The sequence below is a fragment of the Diabrotica undecimpunctata genome, chromosome 2 (genome assembly GCF_040954645.1).
Source record: "Diabrotica undecimpunctata isolate CICGRU chromosome 2, icDiaUnde3, whole genome shotgun sequence".
Lineage (NCBI taxonomy): Eukaryota > Metazoa > Arthropoda > Insecta > Coleoptera > Chrysomelidae > Diabrotica > Diabrotica undecimpunctata.
Window position 1 is genome coordinate 100,630,482 of NC_092804.1, and position 20,954 is coordinate 100,651,435.

At 35.3% G+C, this 20,954-nt stretch overlaps 1 protein-coding gene across 1 annotated transcript in view; it reads left to right on the plus strand.

The window, feature by feature from the left end:
• LOC140433390 (uncharacterized) overlaps positions 1-20,954 on the plus strand; it is a 68,462-nt gene that overhangs the window by 30,724 nt on the left and 16,784 nt on the right. Inside the window, exons 2-3 of the mRNA XM_072521404.1 lie at positions 9,748-9,936; positions 15,621-15,793. Coding sequence (XP_072377505.1) covers positions 9,750-9,936; positions 15,621-15,793 — 360 coding nt within the window. The 5' untranslated portion in view covers positions 9,748-9,749. The remainder of the gene's footprint in view (positions 1-9,747; positions 9,937-15,620; positions 15,794-20,954) is intronic.

The window sequence follows — 20,954 nt, forward strand, 5'->3', positions numbered from 1 at the left end:
ATGTATTATTGAATCTTATTGAGACGTATCTAAGAAAAGCAAGGGAATGTTATATATTTTTTGTTAATGAAAATTAATTATAAAGGTGTGTTAGTTGTTAATGGATATATCAGTCAAGTTAGTAATCTGTGATATAGTATTGTTCTTGGTATCTGATTTAAGTAACAGGTGATATATATCGCTTAGATTCTTGATGTCACTCTTAACATTAATGGAGAAATCATTAAGGAAAATATAAGACATTTCAATGAACTCTCTTTTAGATTTATTGTTCTCACGGTGGAGAATTGTGGTGTTAGTATAGTCCATGAGATGACCAGTGGAATGGACATGTTTGGCTAATGCACAACGGTCAGGGTGAAGTCGAGAATCACTTTTGTGTAGTGTAATACGTGATTTCAATAATTGAGATGTTTGACCGATGTAGGAATTGTTGCAAGAGAGACATGGAATGTTGTAGACAATATTACTAAGCCTATCTATGGGAGTCTTATCTTTTATCTTAAAATAAAGATTATTAATTGTTAGGGCTGATCTACAAGCTACATTAAGTTTAATGTTGTTATTATTATTGCCAAAGCTATTTTCAACACTTTTCAGAATCCTTGTTAACCCCGGAGTGATATCTCTGAAATATGGTAATGAAAAATATTTGTTTATAGGAGTATCAGAGACTGGGTTCCCACTTAAGACATCAGGATCAGCATTGTTAGTCGCGAAGGAAGGTGAAATATCTTCGTCATGGATAGTATTAAACAAAATCTTATTAACTAATGGTGTTGGATAAGCGTTTGAAATAAAAAGTTTCTGTAGGATTTGTAGGTTTTTTTTTTATGAAATGAAGGATCTGATAGTTTTGTTACTCTATTTTTCATCTGTTTGATTAAGTTGACTTTGGTAGAATTATTATGGTATGAGTTGTAGTTAAGGTATCTACCAGAATGGGTCGGTTTTTGATACCAATCTATTTTGATGTTGTTGGTTTCCCTGATCATCCTTATGTCGAGAAAGGGGACGGACCAATTACCATCTTCCCTCTCTATAGTGAACTGGATGTAGGGGTCATAACCATTAAAAGTGTCTAATAGTTCATCTACCTTGTCATTGGGTATAGCCAAAATGATATCATCAACATATTTTTAAATAAATGGAATATTAAAGGATAGTAAAGGAATGACTGAGTCTAATACATAATCCATAAGGTAAGTTGCAATGATAGGAGAAATCTTAGCTCCCATAGGGGTACCGAAAGTTTGTTGATAGAATTTATCATTAAATGAGAAGTAAGTGTTGTTAAAGAGAAATTCGACGATGCTGATGAATCTGTCGTAAGACATGGAACAACAACCTGTAATACGGTCCCAGTTGATCTCTATTGATGTCAAACATATTCCTAGATGAACATTGCTGGATAAGGATACAACGTCAAGGCTAACGAGGACATAATTTGATGGAAGTATGTAGCCATTATATTTATTTACCATCTCAAAAGAATCTTTAATGTAATATTGACTTTCATAATTATATGCATTAGTAAGTATGTCTGTAACAAAAGCTGAGATATTTTCAGTGGGTGTTCCAATGGAAGCTACTATGGGACGAACCGATAGTGTTGGTTTGTGGATTTTTGGCAAAGCATAAAACTTTGCAATGTTCCCATTATATGTTGTTAGTTTTTTCTTTGTGTTACGGTCAATCACATTGGAAGAGGCTAAGGATGCGATTAATGTATTGCATTTCCTTTGCAGATAAGAAGTGGGATTGGATGTAAGTGAAACATAAGATCTTTCATTATCTATAAGAGAAGAACACAGTTGTAAGTAGTGAGTTTTTTCTAAGATGACTGTAACATTACCTTTGTCTGCTTTTGTCACTAAGAGCTCAGGATTGTATTTAAGAAATTTTTTAGTTTTAGTATATAAGTTATGGAAAAAAGTATTAGATGATTTAGAAGTATTCAAAATGTGATTAGTGATAATGTTGGTGGTTCTTGATCGGATTAAGTTTTGTTCTAATTCAGATGGCAATGAAGAAATTATGTATTCTAAGTCTGCTAAAAGTGTTTTTACTTGAAAATTTTTTTTTTTTTTGTTTTTTTTTTTTTTTCCTTCCTTTCCTTCAAGTAAAAATACTTTTAGCAGACTCAGAATACATAATTTCTTCATTGCCATCTGAATTAGAACAAAACTTAATCCGATCAAGAACCACCAACATTATCACTAATCACATTTTGAATACTTCTAAATCATCTAATACTTTTTTCCATAACTTATATACTAAAACTAAAAAATTTCCTAAATACAATCCTGAGCTCTTAGTGACAAAAGCAGACAAAGGTAATGTTACAGTCATCTTAGAAAGAACTCACTACTTACAACTGTGTTCTTCTCTTATAGATAATTATAGATCTTATGTTTCACTTACATCCAATCCCACTTCTTATCTGCAAAGGAAATGCAATACATTAATCGCATCCTTAGCCTCTTCCAATGAGATTGACCGTAACACAAAGAAAAAACTAACAACATATAATGGGAACATTGCAAAGTTTTATGCTTTGCCAAAAATCCACAAACCAACACTATCGGTTCGTCCCATAGTAGCTTCCATTGGAACACCCACTGAAAATATCTCAGCTTTTGTTACAGACATACTTACTAATGCATATAATTATGAAAGTCAATAATACATTAAAGATTCTTTTGAGATGGTAAATAAATATAATGGCTACATCTTCTTCTTCATGTGCCTTGTCCGTTCCGAACGTTGGCAATCAACATGGCTATTCTGACTTTGTTTACGGCAGATCTGAATAGTTCAGCAGATGACAATCCGAACCATTGCCGCAAGTTTTGGAGCCACGAGTGTCTTCTCCTCCCTGGACCCCCTCTGCTGTCTATTTTCCCTTGAATGATCAGTTGGCTACATACTTCCATCAAATTATGTCCTCGTTAGCCTTGACGTTGTATCCTTATTCAGCAATGTTCATCTAGGAATATGTTTGACATCAATAGAGATCAACTGGGACCGTATTAGAGGTTGTTGTTCCATTTCTTACGACAGATTCATCAGCATCGTCGAATTTCTCATTAACAACACTTACTTCTCATTTAATGATAAATTCTATCAACAAACTTTCGGTACCCCTATGGGAGCTAAGATTTCTCCTATCATTGCAACTTACGTTATGGATTATGTATTAGACTCAGTCATTCCTTTACTATCCTTTAATATTCCATTTATTTAAAAATATGTTGATGATATCATTTTGGCTATACCCAATGACAAGGTAGATGAACTATTAGACACTTTTAATGGTTATGACCCCTACATCCAGTTCACTATAGAGAGGGAAGATGGTAATTGGTCCGTCCCCTTTCTCGACATAAGGATGATCAGGGAAACCAACAACATCAAAATAGATTGGTATCAAAAACCGACCCATTCTGGTAGATACCTTAACTACAACTCATACCATAATAATTCTACCAAAGTCAACTTAATCAAACAGATGAAAAATAGAGTAACAAAACTATCAGATCCTTCATTTCATAAAAAAAACCTACAAATCCTACAGAAACTTTTTATTTCAAACGCTTAGGGTACCCCATAACCCCATAGGGGTACCGAAAGTTTGTTGATAGAATTTATCATTAAATGAGAAGTAAGTGTTGTTAAAGAGAAATTCGACGATGCTGATGAATCTGTCGTAAGACATGGAACAACAACCTGTAATACGGTCCCAGTTGATCTCTATTGATGTCAAACATATTCCTAGATGAACATTGCTGAATAAGGATACAACGTCAAGGCTAACGAGGACATAATTTGATGGAAGTATGTAGCCAACTGATCATTCAAGGGAAAATAGACAGCAGAGGGGGTCCAGGGAGGAGAAGACACTCGTGGCTCCAAAACTTGCGGCAATGGTTCGGATTGTCATCTGCTGAACTATTCAGATCTGCCGTAAACAAAGTCAGAATAGCCATGTTGATTGCCAACGTTCGGAACGGACAAGGCACATGAAGAAGAAGATGTAGCCATTATATTTATTTACCATCTCAAAAGAATCTTTAATGTAATATTGACTTTCATAATTATATGCATTAGTAAGTATGTCTGTAACAAAAGCTGAGATATTTTCAGTGGGTGTTCCAATGGAAGCTACTATGGGACGAACCGATAGTGTTGGTTTGTGGATTTTTGGCAAAGCATAAAACTTTGCAATGTTCCCATTATATGTTGTTAGTTTTTTCTTTGTGTTACGGTCAATCTCATTGGAAGAGGCTAAGGATGCGATTAATGTATTGCATTTCCTTTGCAGATAAGAAGTGGGATTGGATGTAAGTGAAACATAAGATCTATCATTATCTATAAGAGAAGAACACAGTTGTAAGTAGTGAGTTCTTTCTAAGATGACTGTAACATTACCTTTGTCTGCTTTTGTCACTAAGAGCTCAGGATTGTATTTAGGAAATTTTTTAGTTTTAGTATATAAGTTATGGAAAAAAGTATTAGATGATTTAGAAGTATTCAAAATGTGATTAGTGATAATGTTGGTGGTTCTTGATCGGATTAAGTTTTGTTCTAATTCAGATGGCAATGAAGAAATTATGTATTCTGAGTCTGCTAAAAGTATTTTTACTTGAAGGAAAGGAAGGAAAAAAAAAAAAAAACAAAAAAAAAAAAATTTTCAAGTAAAAACACTTTTAGCAGACTTAGAATACATAATTTCTTCATTGCCATCTGAATTAGAACAAAACTTAATCCGATCAAGAACCACCAACATTATCACTAATCACATTTTGAATACTTCTAAATCATCTAATACTTTTTTCCATAACTTATATACTAAAACTAAAAAATTTCTTAAATACAATCCTGAGCTCTTAGTGACAAAAGCAGACAAAGGTAATGTTACAGTCATCTTAGAAAAAACTCACTACTTACAACTGTGTTCTTCTCTTATAGATAATGAAAGATCTTATGTTTCACTTACATCCAATCCCACTTCTTATCTGCAAAGGAAATGCAATACATTAATCGCATCCTTAGCCTCTTCCAATGTGATTGACCGTAACACAAAGAAAAAACTAACAACATATAATGGGAACATTGCAAAGTTTTATGCTTTGCCAAAAATCCACAAACCAACACTATCGGTTCGTCCCATAGTAGCTTCCATTGGAACACCCACTGAAAATATCTCAGCTTTTGTTACAGACATACTTACTAATGCATATAATTATGAAAGTCAATATTACATTAAAGATTCTTTTGAGATGGTAAATAAATATAATGGCTACATACTTCCATCAAATTATGTCCTCGTTAGCCTTGACGTTGTATCCTTATTCAGCAATGTTCATCTAGGAATATGTTTGACATCAATAGAGATCAACTGGGACCGTATTAGAGGTTGTTGTTCGATGTCTTACGACAGATTCATCAGCATCGTCGAATTTCTCTTTAACAACACTTACTTCTCATTTAATGATAAATTCTATCAACAAACTTTCGGTACCCCTATGGGAGCTAAGATTTCTCCTATCATTGCAACTTACGTTATGGATTATGTATTAGACTCAGTCATTCCTTTACTATCCTTTAATATTCCATTTATTTAAAAATATGTTGATGATATCATTTTGGCTATACCCAATGACAAGGTAGATGAACTATTAGACACTTTTAATGGTTATGACCCCTACATCCAGTTCACTATAGAGAGGGAAGATGGTAATTGGTCCGTCCCCTTTCTCGACATAAGGATGATCAGGGAAACCAACAACATCAAAATAGATTGGTATCAAAAACCGACCCATTCTGGTAGATACCTTAACTACAACTCATACCATAATAATTCTACCAAAGTCAACTTAATCAAACAGATGAAAAATAGAGTAACAAAACTATCAGATCCTTCATTTCATAAAAAAAACCTACAAATCCTACAGAAACTTTTTATTTCAAACGCTTATCCAACACCATTAGTTAATAAGATTTTGTTTAATACTATCCATGACGAAGATATTTCACCTTCCTTCGCGACTAACAATGCTGATCCTGATGTCTTAAGTGGGAACCCAGTCTCTGATACTCCTATAAACAAATATTTTTCATTACCATATTTCAGAGATATCACTCCGGGGTTAACAAGGATTCTGAAAAGTGTTGAAAATAGCTTTGGCAATAATAATAACAACATTAAACTTAATGTAGCTTGTAGATCAGCCCTAACAATTAATAATCTTTATTCTAAGATAAAAGATAAGACTCCCATAGATAGGCTTAGTAATATTGTCTACAACATTCCATGTCTCTCTTGCAACAATTCCTACATCGGTCAAACATCTCAATTATTGAAATCACGTATTACACTACACAATAGTGATTCTCGACTTCACCCTGACCGTTGTGCATTAGCCAAACATGTCCATTCCACTGGTCATCTCATGGACTATACTAACACCACAATTCTCCACCGTGAGAACAATAAATCTAAAAGAGAGTTCATTGAAATGTCTTATATTTTCCTTAATGATTTCTCCATTAATGTTAAGAGTGACATCAAGAATCTAAGCGATATATACCACCTGTTACTTAAATCAGATACCAAGAACAATACTATATCACAGATTACTAATTTGACTGATATATCCATTAACAACTAACATACCTTTATAATTAATTTTCATTAACAAAAAATATATAACATTCCCTTGCTTTTCTTAGATACGTCTCAATAAGATTCAATAATACATGAACAATATAATATAATTAAATAAAGAAAATCAAAATAATATTTCCCTTTACTGGGATTTAAATTCATTCGTTTTTTACCAATGAACCTTAACGACATAAAGATTCATACCAACTAATAATGAAGTTGTCAGTGCTTGCGTTCTGGCTTAAACAGAACCTCACTTTTAACTATCTAAAAATCAAAAATTTAGTTATTGCAGACATTTCAAAGAATTACCTCCTTTTAAATGTAGTTGCATTGGGTTTTTCGATTAACCTTGGGTAAGCCTTTACGTGTCAAGTTCGAAGCTACCATACATTTCAATCCTTATAAAAAACTTTTTTTTTGCACATAGTAACAAAAAACACCACTATGTTACTAGCAAAGATTTTTAATATTCTAACTCTACAATTCTAAGTTACGGTAAGATCAATAATGTTTTAATAGATAATATATGGTAGCTAATTATAATTTATTCTCTTTCAGCCCTGAAGAAGCCAAATTAATTCTCTTTGGCCAAAACGTTCGGCGAAACAATTGATACACATTAGAGTATTTCTTGCAGATTTCCCCAATATTTAAGAGTTTACTATTTAACTAATCTGCAAAGATTATACATATATATATATATATATATATATATATATATATATATATATATATATATATATATATATATATAGTGATTTCTATCTCTGCCTTGCATGTTTCAGCCAACGTCTCCAGTCCTTTCTTTCCTGACATTCTCCATCTCTAAGGTCTCTTCTTTCCATGGCCTTATCTACTTCATCCCTCCGTGATCTTCGCTTTATGCCTCTTTCGTTCTCTCCTATTGGGCTTCAATCCAACATCTTTGATATCCTTCTTGTACGTGTACGTGCCCATACCAAATTAAATTATTCTCTTTAATGTAGCTTAGTGTGCTTTGTTTTATAGCCATTCTTATTACCTTATTTCTAAGACGAGCCAGCCTTGTTACTCTATAACTTTTTGTCATGAACTATATTTCGGTTGCTATAATTTTGGACCCGTTTCGTTTGTTTATTACCCAATTTACTTCTCCGTAATTCATTACACTACGTAACGTGGTGTTGTATATTCTCTTCTTTATATTTCTAGTAATTTGTTTATCACATTTATTTGTTTGATAAATGTTCTTTTCTGTGCTAATCTGCTGTCTTTTTCTTGCTCAGTGGTTTTATTCTTTGAAATTTTGAATCTTTAGTATTTCTTAGTAATTCTTAAAATTTTCAGTGCCATTATTTTTCATATCTTCATCCATTTCCAACTTTCTTACTAGCTCTTGTTATGTTGTTTGATGTTTTCTAAGTTTATTTCCAGTCAATTTTTTTAAGATATTACCACTTGGTTATCTGAGTAATCTTAATATGTACAAGCAGTCGTCTTGGACTGGTATTCCCATACCTGCACATTTCCTTTTCGATGGCTTTAATATTTGTTCAAGAATATCAGGAACAACGTCGGAGATGTAGATGTAGCTGCAATAATCCTGTTGTCATCTTAGATTCGTTCGAGTACTTGTACGTGTGCTGATTTTAACTTGTACCTTGATGTTGTGTTACAGGTTCTTTACGGCCTTTATTAACATCGGAGTTATTCCGATTTCCTTTATTGTTTTCCACAGTTGTAGTTAGTACCTGTCTTCTCTAGTAAAGGTTCATTATAGATTCGTCTAGATTTTTCATATAAAAATGCGTGCACGTTCACAATTTATATAAAGTGACGTAAATTATATTTAAAATTTCCAGAACGTCAACCTTAGAGTTCAAATTTTCCTAACACAGCTAATAATACGAAACCCATACGGAACTGCTCGATCTTTCATAGGCGTCAACATGGTATAATAATCAGAAAAATGTAATTATGATTATATTGGGAATTTTAGAATTATATTGATTAAATAACCAAAAACATTTGTTATTATTAATAATATAAATTTTATGAAATAACTCTTTAAGTCTAATATTCCACAAAATGATAATTTTATTTAAATATATTAGACAGTTGTGCGCAACTGATATTGGAATACTTCAAATTTTTTGACAGTTCAGCGTGTGGCAAAATTGTTTAAAGTGTTGCCGCTTTTTAGATTAAGAATTTTGTTTATGTTTTGACTTCTTACACAATTTGTTCATAGTATAATATATATTAATAAATTGTATTTATAAATAGATATTAAATTTAGATTAATAGCTTTGAAAACTAATTATTGTTGTGTATTGTGATTGTGCTATGCCAAAACAACTAAATAGTCTGTAGAAATCTGATAAGCTTTCATGTAAGATAGATTATTTTAAACAAGAAATAATGGCGGGACGTTTTTAATATTAATGCTCTAAATAGAGGTAAGTTTAAAATTTCGAATATATAATTTTGTATTAAAATGTTTTCTTATGTATTTTAGTGTGTTGCAGTAGTCTTAAGACTAAGTGTATTTACTGTTATATAATAGTTTGACAAATAGTTGACTGAGGTGATTTTAAACATTCCTCTCTTACTAACTATTCTGATATTTTGGCAACGCTGTGGGGTTCTGACGTCGTAAATCTTGAATGACGTGCACGCATTTTTATATGAAAAATACTATAGTAAATGTATGTTGAAGTTCATTTTTACTTCCTGTCATTCATTTTCTACTTTGAGTTTCTCCTTATTTCTAGCTTGTGTGTTCTACGAGTAGGAAATTCCGATTTTTGAAATTGTTAATTAATGGTAAGTGCTACATTTAGCTCCTCACTTGACTTGTGTATCTTTAATTTTGATAGTACTACTTTTCTTAACAATTATATAATCGATAATCGATCTGATATTTTTTGGTGTTTGTACATACGTGTATTTATGTATGTCACTATGTCTGAAGAAACCCGTTGTAATTTTCAGGGTCGTTCAGTACACACAGCTCAATTAGTATAAAGTTATATCTCTCTTCTTTGACATAAAATAGTACCTTAGTTTATAGATATTTTCCAAATATTTTGTAGATATGGGCTGTAGTGCCGCAAAAAATTTAACAGTAGAACCTCTGGATGGTAATTTAGCAAATGGACATACAGAAGCAAGAACTCTTCCAGTCTCACCAAAAAGGCAACCAAATATCCCTCCATTGGAAGCGGAAGATCTTCAAGAAGAACTATTAGAAAATGCAGCTGTGAATAATGTACAACAAGGAGGTAAAATAATGTAAAATTTCAGAGTTATAAATCTTTAACAGGAAAATTAACGAAACTCGTTTTTTTTTTTTTATAAATATTTCAACTGTTTAAATGTTGTAAACATCGATAGCTAGTAGTGATATTATTTTTCTTTTTTATGGTAAATTTGATCGATTATTATTTTTAGTTAATGTACATCATGGTTGTCTCTGTTTATCTTAAACAGAGACACTCAAACAAATGAAATACAGAGGCGAATAGGCCTGACATGGGCAGCATTTGGCAAACTAAGCCATATTCTAAAAAGTTCAATTCCCATGTGTCTCAAGCGAAAAGTTTATAACCAATGTGTTTTGCCTGTACAAACTTATGGAGCAGAGATTTTAACACTCACGCAGAAATCTGCGAATAAACTAAGAGTTACACAACGAGCCATGGAACGTGCAATGCTGAATGTGAGCCTCCGAGACCACATAACAAACCGACAAATCAGGCAAAGATCAGGAGTTCAAGACGTCATCGAAAGAACCACGAGACTTAAGTGGAACTGGGCAGGACACTTAGCCAGAACACAAGATGAACGATGGACAAGACGAATTATGGAATGGAGGCCCAGAAATTATAAAAGAAGCCGAGGACGACCACTGACTAGATGGACCGACGACATAAAAAGAGTAGCGGGAAACTGGCTACAAGCGGCCCAGTGTAGAGAACACTGGAAAGAACTGAGGGAGGCCTATGTCCAGCAGTGGACGGGATTGGCTGATTTATGATGACATCATGGTTACATGGAGAATCACATCATCTACATACCTTTACGATCTTGTGGATTTTAAATCTTTTTGGTACATATTGTTTCAGAGAAACGATGAAAAACTCTTGCATTAAAAATATTTTCAATGTATTGATGTATATCTAATCTGCTGTGACATGGAACACCATTCTTCTGGAACCATATTTGCTGACATTTTGTAAAACAGAACAACAGATAACGGTTCTCATTTAAGGTTTCTTGGAAAAATAAAGGTCCAATTAATACATTTTTATAAATTCCCACCACGTATTTGTTTTAAACATAAAATGTAAATTTGTCATCATCATTTCACCAACAGAAGTTTTGGCTAGAAACTGACAAATTTGATAATATTGCTTCATCCCAAACAAAATCCCAAAAATAATACATTTAAGTTTCTTTGTATATCGCAAAAGAATTTAAACCATCTATCATTAACTCCTTAGAGTATAAATTGTTTTAAGTATGAATTATTTGAGATTTGTAAGGGTGTTTCGGTGTTTCTATTGAAGAGTCTATGAAAATGAAAAAATTAAAAAATACAGACACAATTCTGAATGACGAACCTTTGACAAACAGATCTCCCTTCCTCAACCTATTCAGTTAAAGACTATAAAGTGTAAGCACATACCAAAAATAGATCACTTGAGAAAGGCACTCTGCCAATACAGCTGTAGTAATAAGATAGTGTAATAAATTTTGTGAAAGTTTTGAATTTCAGTGTTTTATTGTCATATAGTTAGACCATGGTTCACAAACTTACATATACACTTTTTTTTGAAAGGAAGTGGTAAATCTTCTAATGACCGTACCAGACCATATCCCGTTAAGGATGCCCTGGCCTGTGTTGGATTCAGGATGAAAGGGTACAATGGACACCTATACTCAATGGTGCTTTTTGATAGAGACTAAAGCTGTAATCTCTGTAGCAGATATTCTAAAACAGTCAACTATATCTTGATGTATGTCTGCGGGGTACTATTTCGCATGCGGCTAGACCAGGTACATGCTAGTACAGGGTTATAGAATTCTGGGTATCATGAATAAACGTTAGATGTATAATACGCAAATCATCTACAATACGAGCGGTAAATAGCAGATGTCTTAAAATAAAAAAGTATATGCACACACGCAGTAATAGAAGAACGCTTAGTCTATGTCTTGAAAAAGTATCTAGAGTGGTTGGTAGTTCTAAACTGGATTGGTGTTACGCACGACAGAGAGAGGCAGAGGCATCTGAAGAAAGTTTATATCCAACAGTAGACAAATGTGGCTGTGTGATACTTTGCTTATACTAATATATCGACCAATAGTCGTAATAATCCTTGCATTGTAACGCATTGCTCAGTGCAGATAAAAATATTCCTACTATAATAAAAGCTTTTCCCAATCTTGAATATTAGCTTTAAGTTGTGTTGTCTAACAAAACCCAAAGTTTCAGACAAAGATTTGGCCATATTAATATTTATAAATAAAAAATGCCAAAGAGAATATACTTTATATTCTCTAAATATTTTTATGTCAAAATCCTAACTTATATTTGCGTAAATGATATTTTTTTACAAAAGTTGTAAAAAATATACCAATTTTCTAAAAAATTCACTTTCAGTGAATTTGATCACTTAGATCAAATGCTAAAAACTGTAGAATCTTTTTCAAATAAATATCAGTATGCACTTTGGGTTAGAGTGCCGTGTACTAAATATAGTCAAGGGAAAGGTTCAGCCCGGAGGATTCAATATGCAAAATGCTAAAACATCAAGGCTATGGAAGAAAATGACGCATATAAATATCTAGGAGTAAAGTAAGCGCGGAAAATTGACCATAAACAAATTAAAATCGAATTAACATCAGAGTTCATATGAAGGGTAAAACAGCTACTTCGCTCACATCCTAATAGTAAAAATGTGTTTAAGGCATTAAACTCCTACGCATTTTCCGCGCTTAGCTACTCATTTGGGATTATTAAGTGGACTAAAACAAATATAGAAACTCTTTAGCAAAAGTACGAACACACCTCACAAAGACATAAAAACACCATCCTCGAAGTGCAGTAGAAAGAACGACATTACCGCGGTGTTTAGGAGGACGAGGACTTATGGATATAATCGGGCAATTAGAAAAACAGATTAATAATTTAAAAACTTATTTCAGGCGGAAACATCTACTCTTCATCGCGCGATTTGTGCAGTACATGACACAATACTGATCAAACTGAGGGAACAAGAAATGCGCATAACCATCTCACCAAGAACAAAAAAATGCGCATCTGGATGGGTAAAGCTCTACACGGGCGACATCCGAATGAAGTCGGTCAAGACTATGTCGACAATATAGCATCGAACAATTGGTTGGCATCAGGAAAGATGTTCCCTGAATCAGAAGGTTTATTACTTGCCGTTCAGGATGAGGTTAAACCAACCAAAAATTACCTGAAATATATCGTCAAAGATCCTCAGGTCCAAACGAGAAATGCCGATATGTATGTTCAGCCCAAGAAACCATCCAACTTCTTACAGGGGGCTGTAAGGCATGACGGCATGACTTAATAGATCCTCCATCAAGAGATAGCTTCTAAACTGGGACTTCTACAGACAAACCATCTCCCATATTATCAATATAATCTATACTGGGATCGCACTGTGCTCAAAGACCAAACTGTAGCGCATAATAGACTAGATCTCGTGCTAATTAATTAACTAACGGGACAAACAACACTAATCGATGTGGCGATACCTAACAACAATAATCTGCGTATTAAGTACAACGAAAAGATCGCCAAGTACAGAGATCTGGAAATACAAATAAAAAGACAATGGAAAATGGAAAGTACTCAGATGATACCTATTCTTCTTTCTACCACTAAAGCCATTTCGAAGAACCTTCTAGAAAATATAAAAAAGCTGGGTCTAAATGAACATCTATATAAGATCATGCAGAAAGTTGTGCCACTTTCGACGTCCAAATGCGAAAATTTTTAGGAGATACACCGACGTATCAAGTCACCTGGGACTCGATAACATGGAGAGTCCCACCAGAGCTCAATCCTTATAATACCGTAGGTATCTGGAATGAGTGAATTTTCCCATTAGAGGGAGTGTGTTCTGTATGGCTCAATCTGGATAATAATTTTAATTTTCTGTTTATATTTGCGTTTATTTTTAATATTTTTTTTCCTTCTTTGTGATGTACTTTTTTTTAATATTTGTGTTCACTTTTAACCTTCCCCAAATTAAAATTAGTATAGTTTATGTTTAATACTTCTTCTTCTTCTTCTTCTACTTCTTTTAGATCTTTTGATCTGTTTAATTTTGAAGCTGCCTCTGGTTAATATCCTCGAAAGTAGATTGCCAACTATCCCTCCATCTTGCAGGTGGTCTTCCTGGAGGTCTTAAACCGGGCGGGTTGTTTTTTTAGGGCAACTTTTGGGAGTCTATTCTCATCCATTCGTCTTAATGACTGTACCACATTCTTTTACGCTGCCTTCCCCATCTTACAATATCTTGAATTTTGCACTGCTCTCTAATGTTTTGTATTTCTCACCCTGCCTCTTCTTGTTTTGCCACTATTGTGCTTAGGGTTTTTATCTCGGCAACCCTTAGCATCTGTTTCATTTTGTTGGTATCTTCGCGCACTTCTGTGTCGTATGTCATGATCGGTAGTATGCAAGTCTTGTAGATTCTAATTTTACTATCTGTGCGCATATACGGATTTGACCAGACTATCTCCCGCAGACATCCCGACAATGCGGATGCTTTGTTGATCTGACTCCGTAGGTCCTTTACTGGGTCGTGTCTGCTTGATATATCTATGCTCAGATATCTGAATTGGATGACCTGTTCTATGGGGTTGTTCTCAACCACTAACTCACATCTGAGCGGATCTTTTGCTATTGTCATACATTTAGTTTTGTTGGTAGAAATGGTTATATTTAGTTGGCGACTTATTTGAAAGAACTGAAAGAGCTGTCTCTGAAGATCATCTTCTGATTCGGCAAAAATTGCTGCATCTTCTGCGTAACACACCATACCAATTCTTTTGTTGCCCATTCTGTATCCGAGATTAAAATATTTTACTTTGTTTATAATTTTGCCCATGAGTAGGTTATACAAGAAGGGGCTTAAACTGTCGCCTTGTCAAATTCCTCCCGGTGTTAGAATATTTTCAGTGAATTGTTCTCCTGCTCTAACTTTGGTTACATTGTTGTTATTTAGGTTATTGACTATCTTTGTTATGTTGGTCGGCGTTTTATTTTTTATTAATATATTAAGAATGTCTCCCAGGCGAACCCCGTCAAACGCCTTCGTCAGATCAATGAAGCAAATATACGCTGACATGCCGAACTCTATAGCTTTTTCTTTTATTTGTTTTATTATGAATACTGCATCTGTTATAGACCGCCCTCTTGTAAAACCTTGTTGTTCTTCAGCATTCGTGATTTGCCTTTTCAATTTGTCCTTAAGAATACTTGTGAAAAGTTTCATCGTTGTATTTAAGAGGGTTTCGTTATTCCTCTGTAGTTTTGTGGGTAAGTTTTTTGTCCTTTTTTAAATATGGGGATTGTGATGGTCTTATGCTATTCCTCTGGTGTTTCTGTGTCGTTTAAGATTTTGTTAAATATGTTTAATGCTAAATATCTTAAACTTTAAGTTTAACTTTAAGATATTTAGTATGTTTAATACTAAATATCTTAAAGTTAAGGTATATAGCTGTAACTTGAAATATTTGTTGCGAAGCTATTTTCTTATGGCATCTTAATACAATTACTATTTTTATTGGATATAAGCCACAATTTAATTTCATTTAATTTAAATAGTTCCACTTTGGAATATTTGAATATGTAGTTGTAATAGTTCTTTATTCCTTGTTGCATTTAGTTTGCGATTTTATCAACATACTTTTTTTTTAGCAAATGGAATGTCCTTTGAAATCGCATTTGAAGATGATGATAATGACGACAGCATTGTAAAGAAACATCCCCCTAAAAGAATATTAGAACGATTAGAAGATCCACATTCTAGTCCCGTTACTTTGGAGAAACTACAAGAAAAGCTAGATGAAGCTGATATTAGGAGACAACAGGTATATTTTTTTTATGTTTTTTTTATGTTACCGGTTTGTGTTATTGTATTAAATAAATACAAAAATAATCATCTTGTGGACTTAATCCGCAGTTCTTAAAAACTAAAGTTAACGTAATAAATAGATTACTTACTCAGACATAATAATGAGTATTCTTTAAATAATGGTCTATTGATTTATTAAACAATTCATTTAAGAAGCTAAGGCACTAGGTCACAGACTACTATAATCAACCAGCTTAAGACCCTTTAGCTAGCTGACGACTATAAGGATTAGTTACTATATTTCAAATAGGTGGAAACATTAAAATGGTAGCTACAAATACCCAAACATTGATTTAGATAATACTCAACTGAGAAACATCTTAACTTTGTAAACCCCTTTTGACGATAGCAATAATCTCTATTTTTCAGGAAATTGAATAAACTAGATTTTACTAGTAAGTTAAAAAAACTGCAAAAGGATTTAGAGTTAAAACAATAAATAACTACAAACATAATTAAAACTAAAATAAAAACAGTAAATCAATTACAGCAAAGTTAATGAAACTTTATAAAAGTAACTAAACAAAATAAAGCAAAATAAAAAATAACCCAAAAGAAATATATGAATGACAACTAAAACTAATAGCAAGAACAATGTGTATAAAATTAGTAATAAAATAAGAGATCTATTTTTATATCTGCATTTATCAAAATTATTAACAAATATAGATCTTTACAATATGAAAAATATAGAAGACTTATATAAGAAAACGTTAAAATTACCTATTATAATATCTTAATGACGTTTTATATTGTTGAGCTCTGTTGGAAGGTCCCATTGGAACTGATCCCTAATTGGTTTAGTCCCGTCATTATTTGGCGCATATATACTAAGTGACACAGAAAAGTGATAAGGGACGGTTTTCTCTCCGCACCATTAACTATGCGGATTGCAACAGACTAACACCTGGACTTCGGTGTCTTTAAAGATCCCCTCCACCATATTTCGGATAACCCTCCAATCTAATTGGCGGCACTCCAACTTTGGCATGGCTAACTTTTGCACGTCGGACTCTAGTACGTGCTCTCTCAATTGAAGTAAGGCTTCCCATACATCTCGGTAAGTAGGTTGGCCACGGGCAGTGGCTTTTGTTGCCAGGTAGAAAAGGTAACGTGATGCATCTTGGAGTTTCAGGGTTTTACCGGGAACTGGCACTTGGCATTGAAGTTCTGCAAACTTCCTTCGAAAAACAGATGCCAACTCTGGTGCGTCTTTGATACTGGCCGGGATGGTAAGGGCCAGCGAGTAGTCATCAAGGAGCGCGAGTAGATCTTGCTTTTCTTCAGTGGTAACACCATGTCTTGCTTTACCGGTACCTCCATAGGCACCCATGAATTCCTCAAACGTGAGGTCAGACACATCTTGGACTTGGTTTACTTCCACTTCTTCATCTACGTCGTGGTCACCTTCGAAAGACGCCAGCCGGTTATGGTGTACTATCATCGGCTTCCCCCTCGGAATCTTGCTTATTCGGTAGATGACATCGTTGATCTTTTCCATAATTAAGTATGGGCCTTCCCAAAACTGCTGCAATTTGGGAGAACAACCTTTTCGCTTCTTGGGATTATAGAGCCAGACTTTGTCGTTCTTCTTAAAGCAACCCTTTTCGGCTTGTGTATCGTACCGTTTCTTCATTCGGTCGCTAGCGATCTGAAGGTGGGAACGGACCAACTCATGTACATCGTCCATTCTTCTTCGTAATTCGATCATATAATCTTCACCTGCTACATCTTCTCCAGGTCGACACCCAAACTATAGATCATAAGGTAATCCATTTCGCATCCGAATAGGACTCTGGCTGGTGTCTGGCCTGTTGATTCGTTAACAGCAGATCTGTAGGCCATTGTGAAGAACGGAAGGTATTGGTCCCAGTCTCGCTGATGATTGGACACCATCTTTGTCAAATACTTGCCAACTGTCCTATTCATTCGTTCTACCATACCATCCGATTGCGGATGATATGCTGTAGTTCTTGTTTTCTTCACGCCTAGTCTATCACATATTCCTTGGAATAGATCACTTTCGAAGTTCCTGCCTTGGTCACTATGGATCTCCAAAGGCACTCCAAATCGGCTGATATATTCTTGGATCAACTTATCTGCAACGGTGGTGGCCTTCTGGTCTGGAAGTGCGTAAATCTTGACCCACTTAGTAAAGTGATCCATTACTACCAACGTGTACTTGCCTCCATTTTCACTTTCTGGAAATGGCCCAGCGATGTCAAAAGCTATTCTTTCAAACGGGCTTTCAACATTATATATTATGTCTCATAGGAGCTCTCCTTTTTCGGTAAGGCCCGTTACTCGTGGCACAAATAGTACATTTCTTACACCAGTCTTTTACATCGTCGGAACTGTTCATCTAATAAAACCGTTCCCGAATTCGCTGAAGGGTTTTCTTTACACCAAAAGGCTCTCCTGATGGACTGTCGTGTAACTGACGAAGTATTTCGGCTATTCTGCTCTTTGGGATCACCAACTGTCTTCTCTTCTCTAAACCGTCATCATTTTCCAGGACTCGTTTGAGCAAGCCATTTTCCATGATAAATGAGTCCCACTGGGCCCAATACGTCTTTCTTGTTCTTCCCTTATCTTAGTAGGCGTCCAGTCGTCGTTGACCATCGTCGTTCTTAGTACTGCTGCTTCCTCGGATTCCGTTTTGTTGCAGTGAGAACACTCTGCTGGGCATGGCCTTCTGGAAAGCGAATCAGCGTTTCTGTGGCTAACTCCGGCCCGGTGCTCAATCTTAAAATCGTATTCTTGGAGTCGTTCGATCCATCTGGCTATCTGACCCTCTGGATTCTTAAACTGCATCAACCACTTAAGGGCGGCATGGTTGGTTCGGATTAAAAACTTCCTTCCATAGAGGTATTGATAGAAGTGCTCTACTGATTTCACTACTGCCAAAAGTTCTCCTCTCGTGACGCAATAATTCCGCTCAGGTTTTGAAAGAACTTTACTAAAATATCCGAGGACTCGTTCCTGTCCTTCTTGAATCTGAGACAGCACTCCTCCAATTCCCACATTACTTGCATCTGTATCTAAGATGAACTCTCCTTCTGGCAGTGGATACCCTAAAATTGGTGCTGTTATTAAATGCTTTTTCAAGGTCTCAAAGGCATTTTGTCAGTCTGTATCCCAGCGGTAATCTCTTGCTTCCTCCGTAAGTCGCGGTAATGGCTTGGCGATATCTGCAAACTTCTTAATAAACCTTCGGTAGTAAGTACATAGTCCAAGAAAACTTCTTACTTGGTGTTTGTCAGTTGGTTTTGGCCATTCCTTAATGGAATCGATTTTTCCCTTATCCACGGCCACTCCTTCTTTATTGACTATATGACCCAGATAATCGACTTTACCTTGAAATAGCTGGCACTTCTTGGGGTTTAGCATCAATTGGGCAGCTTTAAGTCGATAAAAAACGTTTTCTAAATTCCTCAAATAATCTTCGAATGTCTCCCCCAAGACGATTATGTCATATAAATAAACCAGGCATGTTTTCCAAGATAACCCTCTCAACACATTTTCCATAAGCCTCTCAAATGTCGCAGGAGCATTACAGAGTCCAAATGGCATAACGTTGAATTGCCACAATCCAGATCCTGTGGTGAAGGCTGTCTTTTCTTTATCTACTGGGTCCATTTCTACCTGCCAGTATCCAGACTTAAAATCCAAAGTAGAAAACAATTTACTTCCAGCCAATGTGTCCAATGTGTCATCGATCCGAGGCAGAGGATAACCATCTTTCTTGGTAGCGTCGTTCAGCAAACGGTAATTCACACAGAACCTCGTCGTTCCGTCTTTCTTCTTAACCAGGACCACCGGAGAGACATATGGGCTCGTAGAAGGTTCTATTCTAAGGTCTTTCTTCATTTCCTGAACAATCGTTTCAGCATCCTCTCTTTTCGCCTGTGGTAATCGTCGAGCTGTTTGACGAATTGGCTTAGCATTACCAGTATCAATTTTATGCTTAACAACGGTAGTTCTTCCCGTCTTTCCTTCTTTCGGTACGAAAATATCACGGTACTGCCGAAGAAATTCCCTTAATTTCCTTTTCTCCATCTGATTTAGAGACTGTCCTGCAACTGCAACCATTTGGTCGAATTTGTCGTTGGAATTATCAGATGTTGTCGCCTGACGGATTATGGATGTCACAGGTAAACAAGTTCCTACTTTTGTCTCTTACTTGATGGTCACTGGGTAGTCGTTGACATTGATAAGTCTCACAGGAATTTCTTTAGCCGAAGTCACCAATTCCTTTCCAATTATGATTCCACGGCCAACCTCATCGTCGTGGTTCCAAGGCTCCATCATAACAGGTGTCCCTTCGTCTACAATTCCCTGTAGTCGCGCTACTATGATCGTTTCGCTTCTCGCAGGCACGACTGTATCTTCTTTAATGGCTGCTTGCACAGTGTTGTTATTATGTGGATGAAGAAATACCTTCTCGTTGCCAACTTTGATTACCTTATTCCTAAAATCCAATTGAAATCCATGCATATTCATTACGTCCATTCCTAATATAACATCCTCTTCGATGTCAGCAACTATAACTGTATGGACGAACTTTTCTGCTCCAATTCCCAATTGTACCTGGATTTCTCCATGAATGTTGGCATTTTCACCTGTAGCGGTCCGAAGTCGCAACCTCGTTGGTAACAGTTTCTTACGGCTGTTTATAACTGTTGGCCGTATAATGGTTCTGGTCACTCCGGTATCCACCAACAACGTATGTCTTTTACCATTTATTTCTCCATCTACATATACACTATCTTCACGACATTTCAAAGAAGCTATTAGTATGAGAGGGTCTTTGGAAAAGTTCCGGGTCAAAGCTGCCCCCCTAAGGCTGACCCGTTCTAGTTTTCCTGGTGGTGAGTTTCTTGATTTGCGTCGTACCTAGGGTGCTTACAGAAGCTTAGTACGTGTCCTATTTCGCCACAATTCCAGCATCTGATGGTCTTCGTTTTCTTGTATGTCATACTCTTAATCATATTAACGAGCTGGTCAAGTTTATCTTCATCTCCTTCCTCTTTTACAGTCCTAACTTTACTGTACCCTCCAGAGGCCTGCGTAGCTGACTCGTATTCGAGGGCGGCGGATAAGACATCAACCAGCGT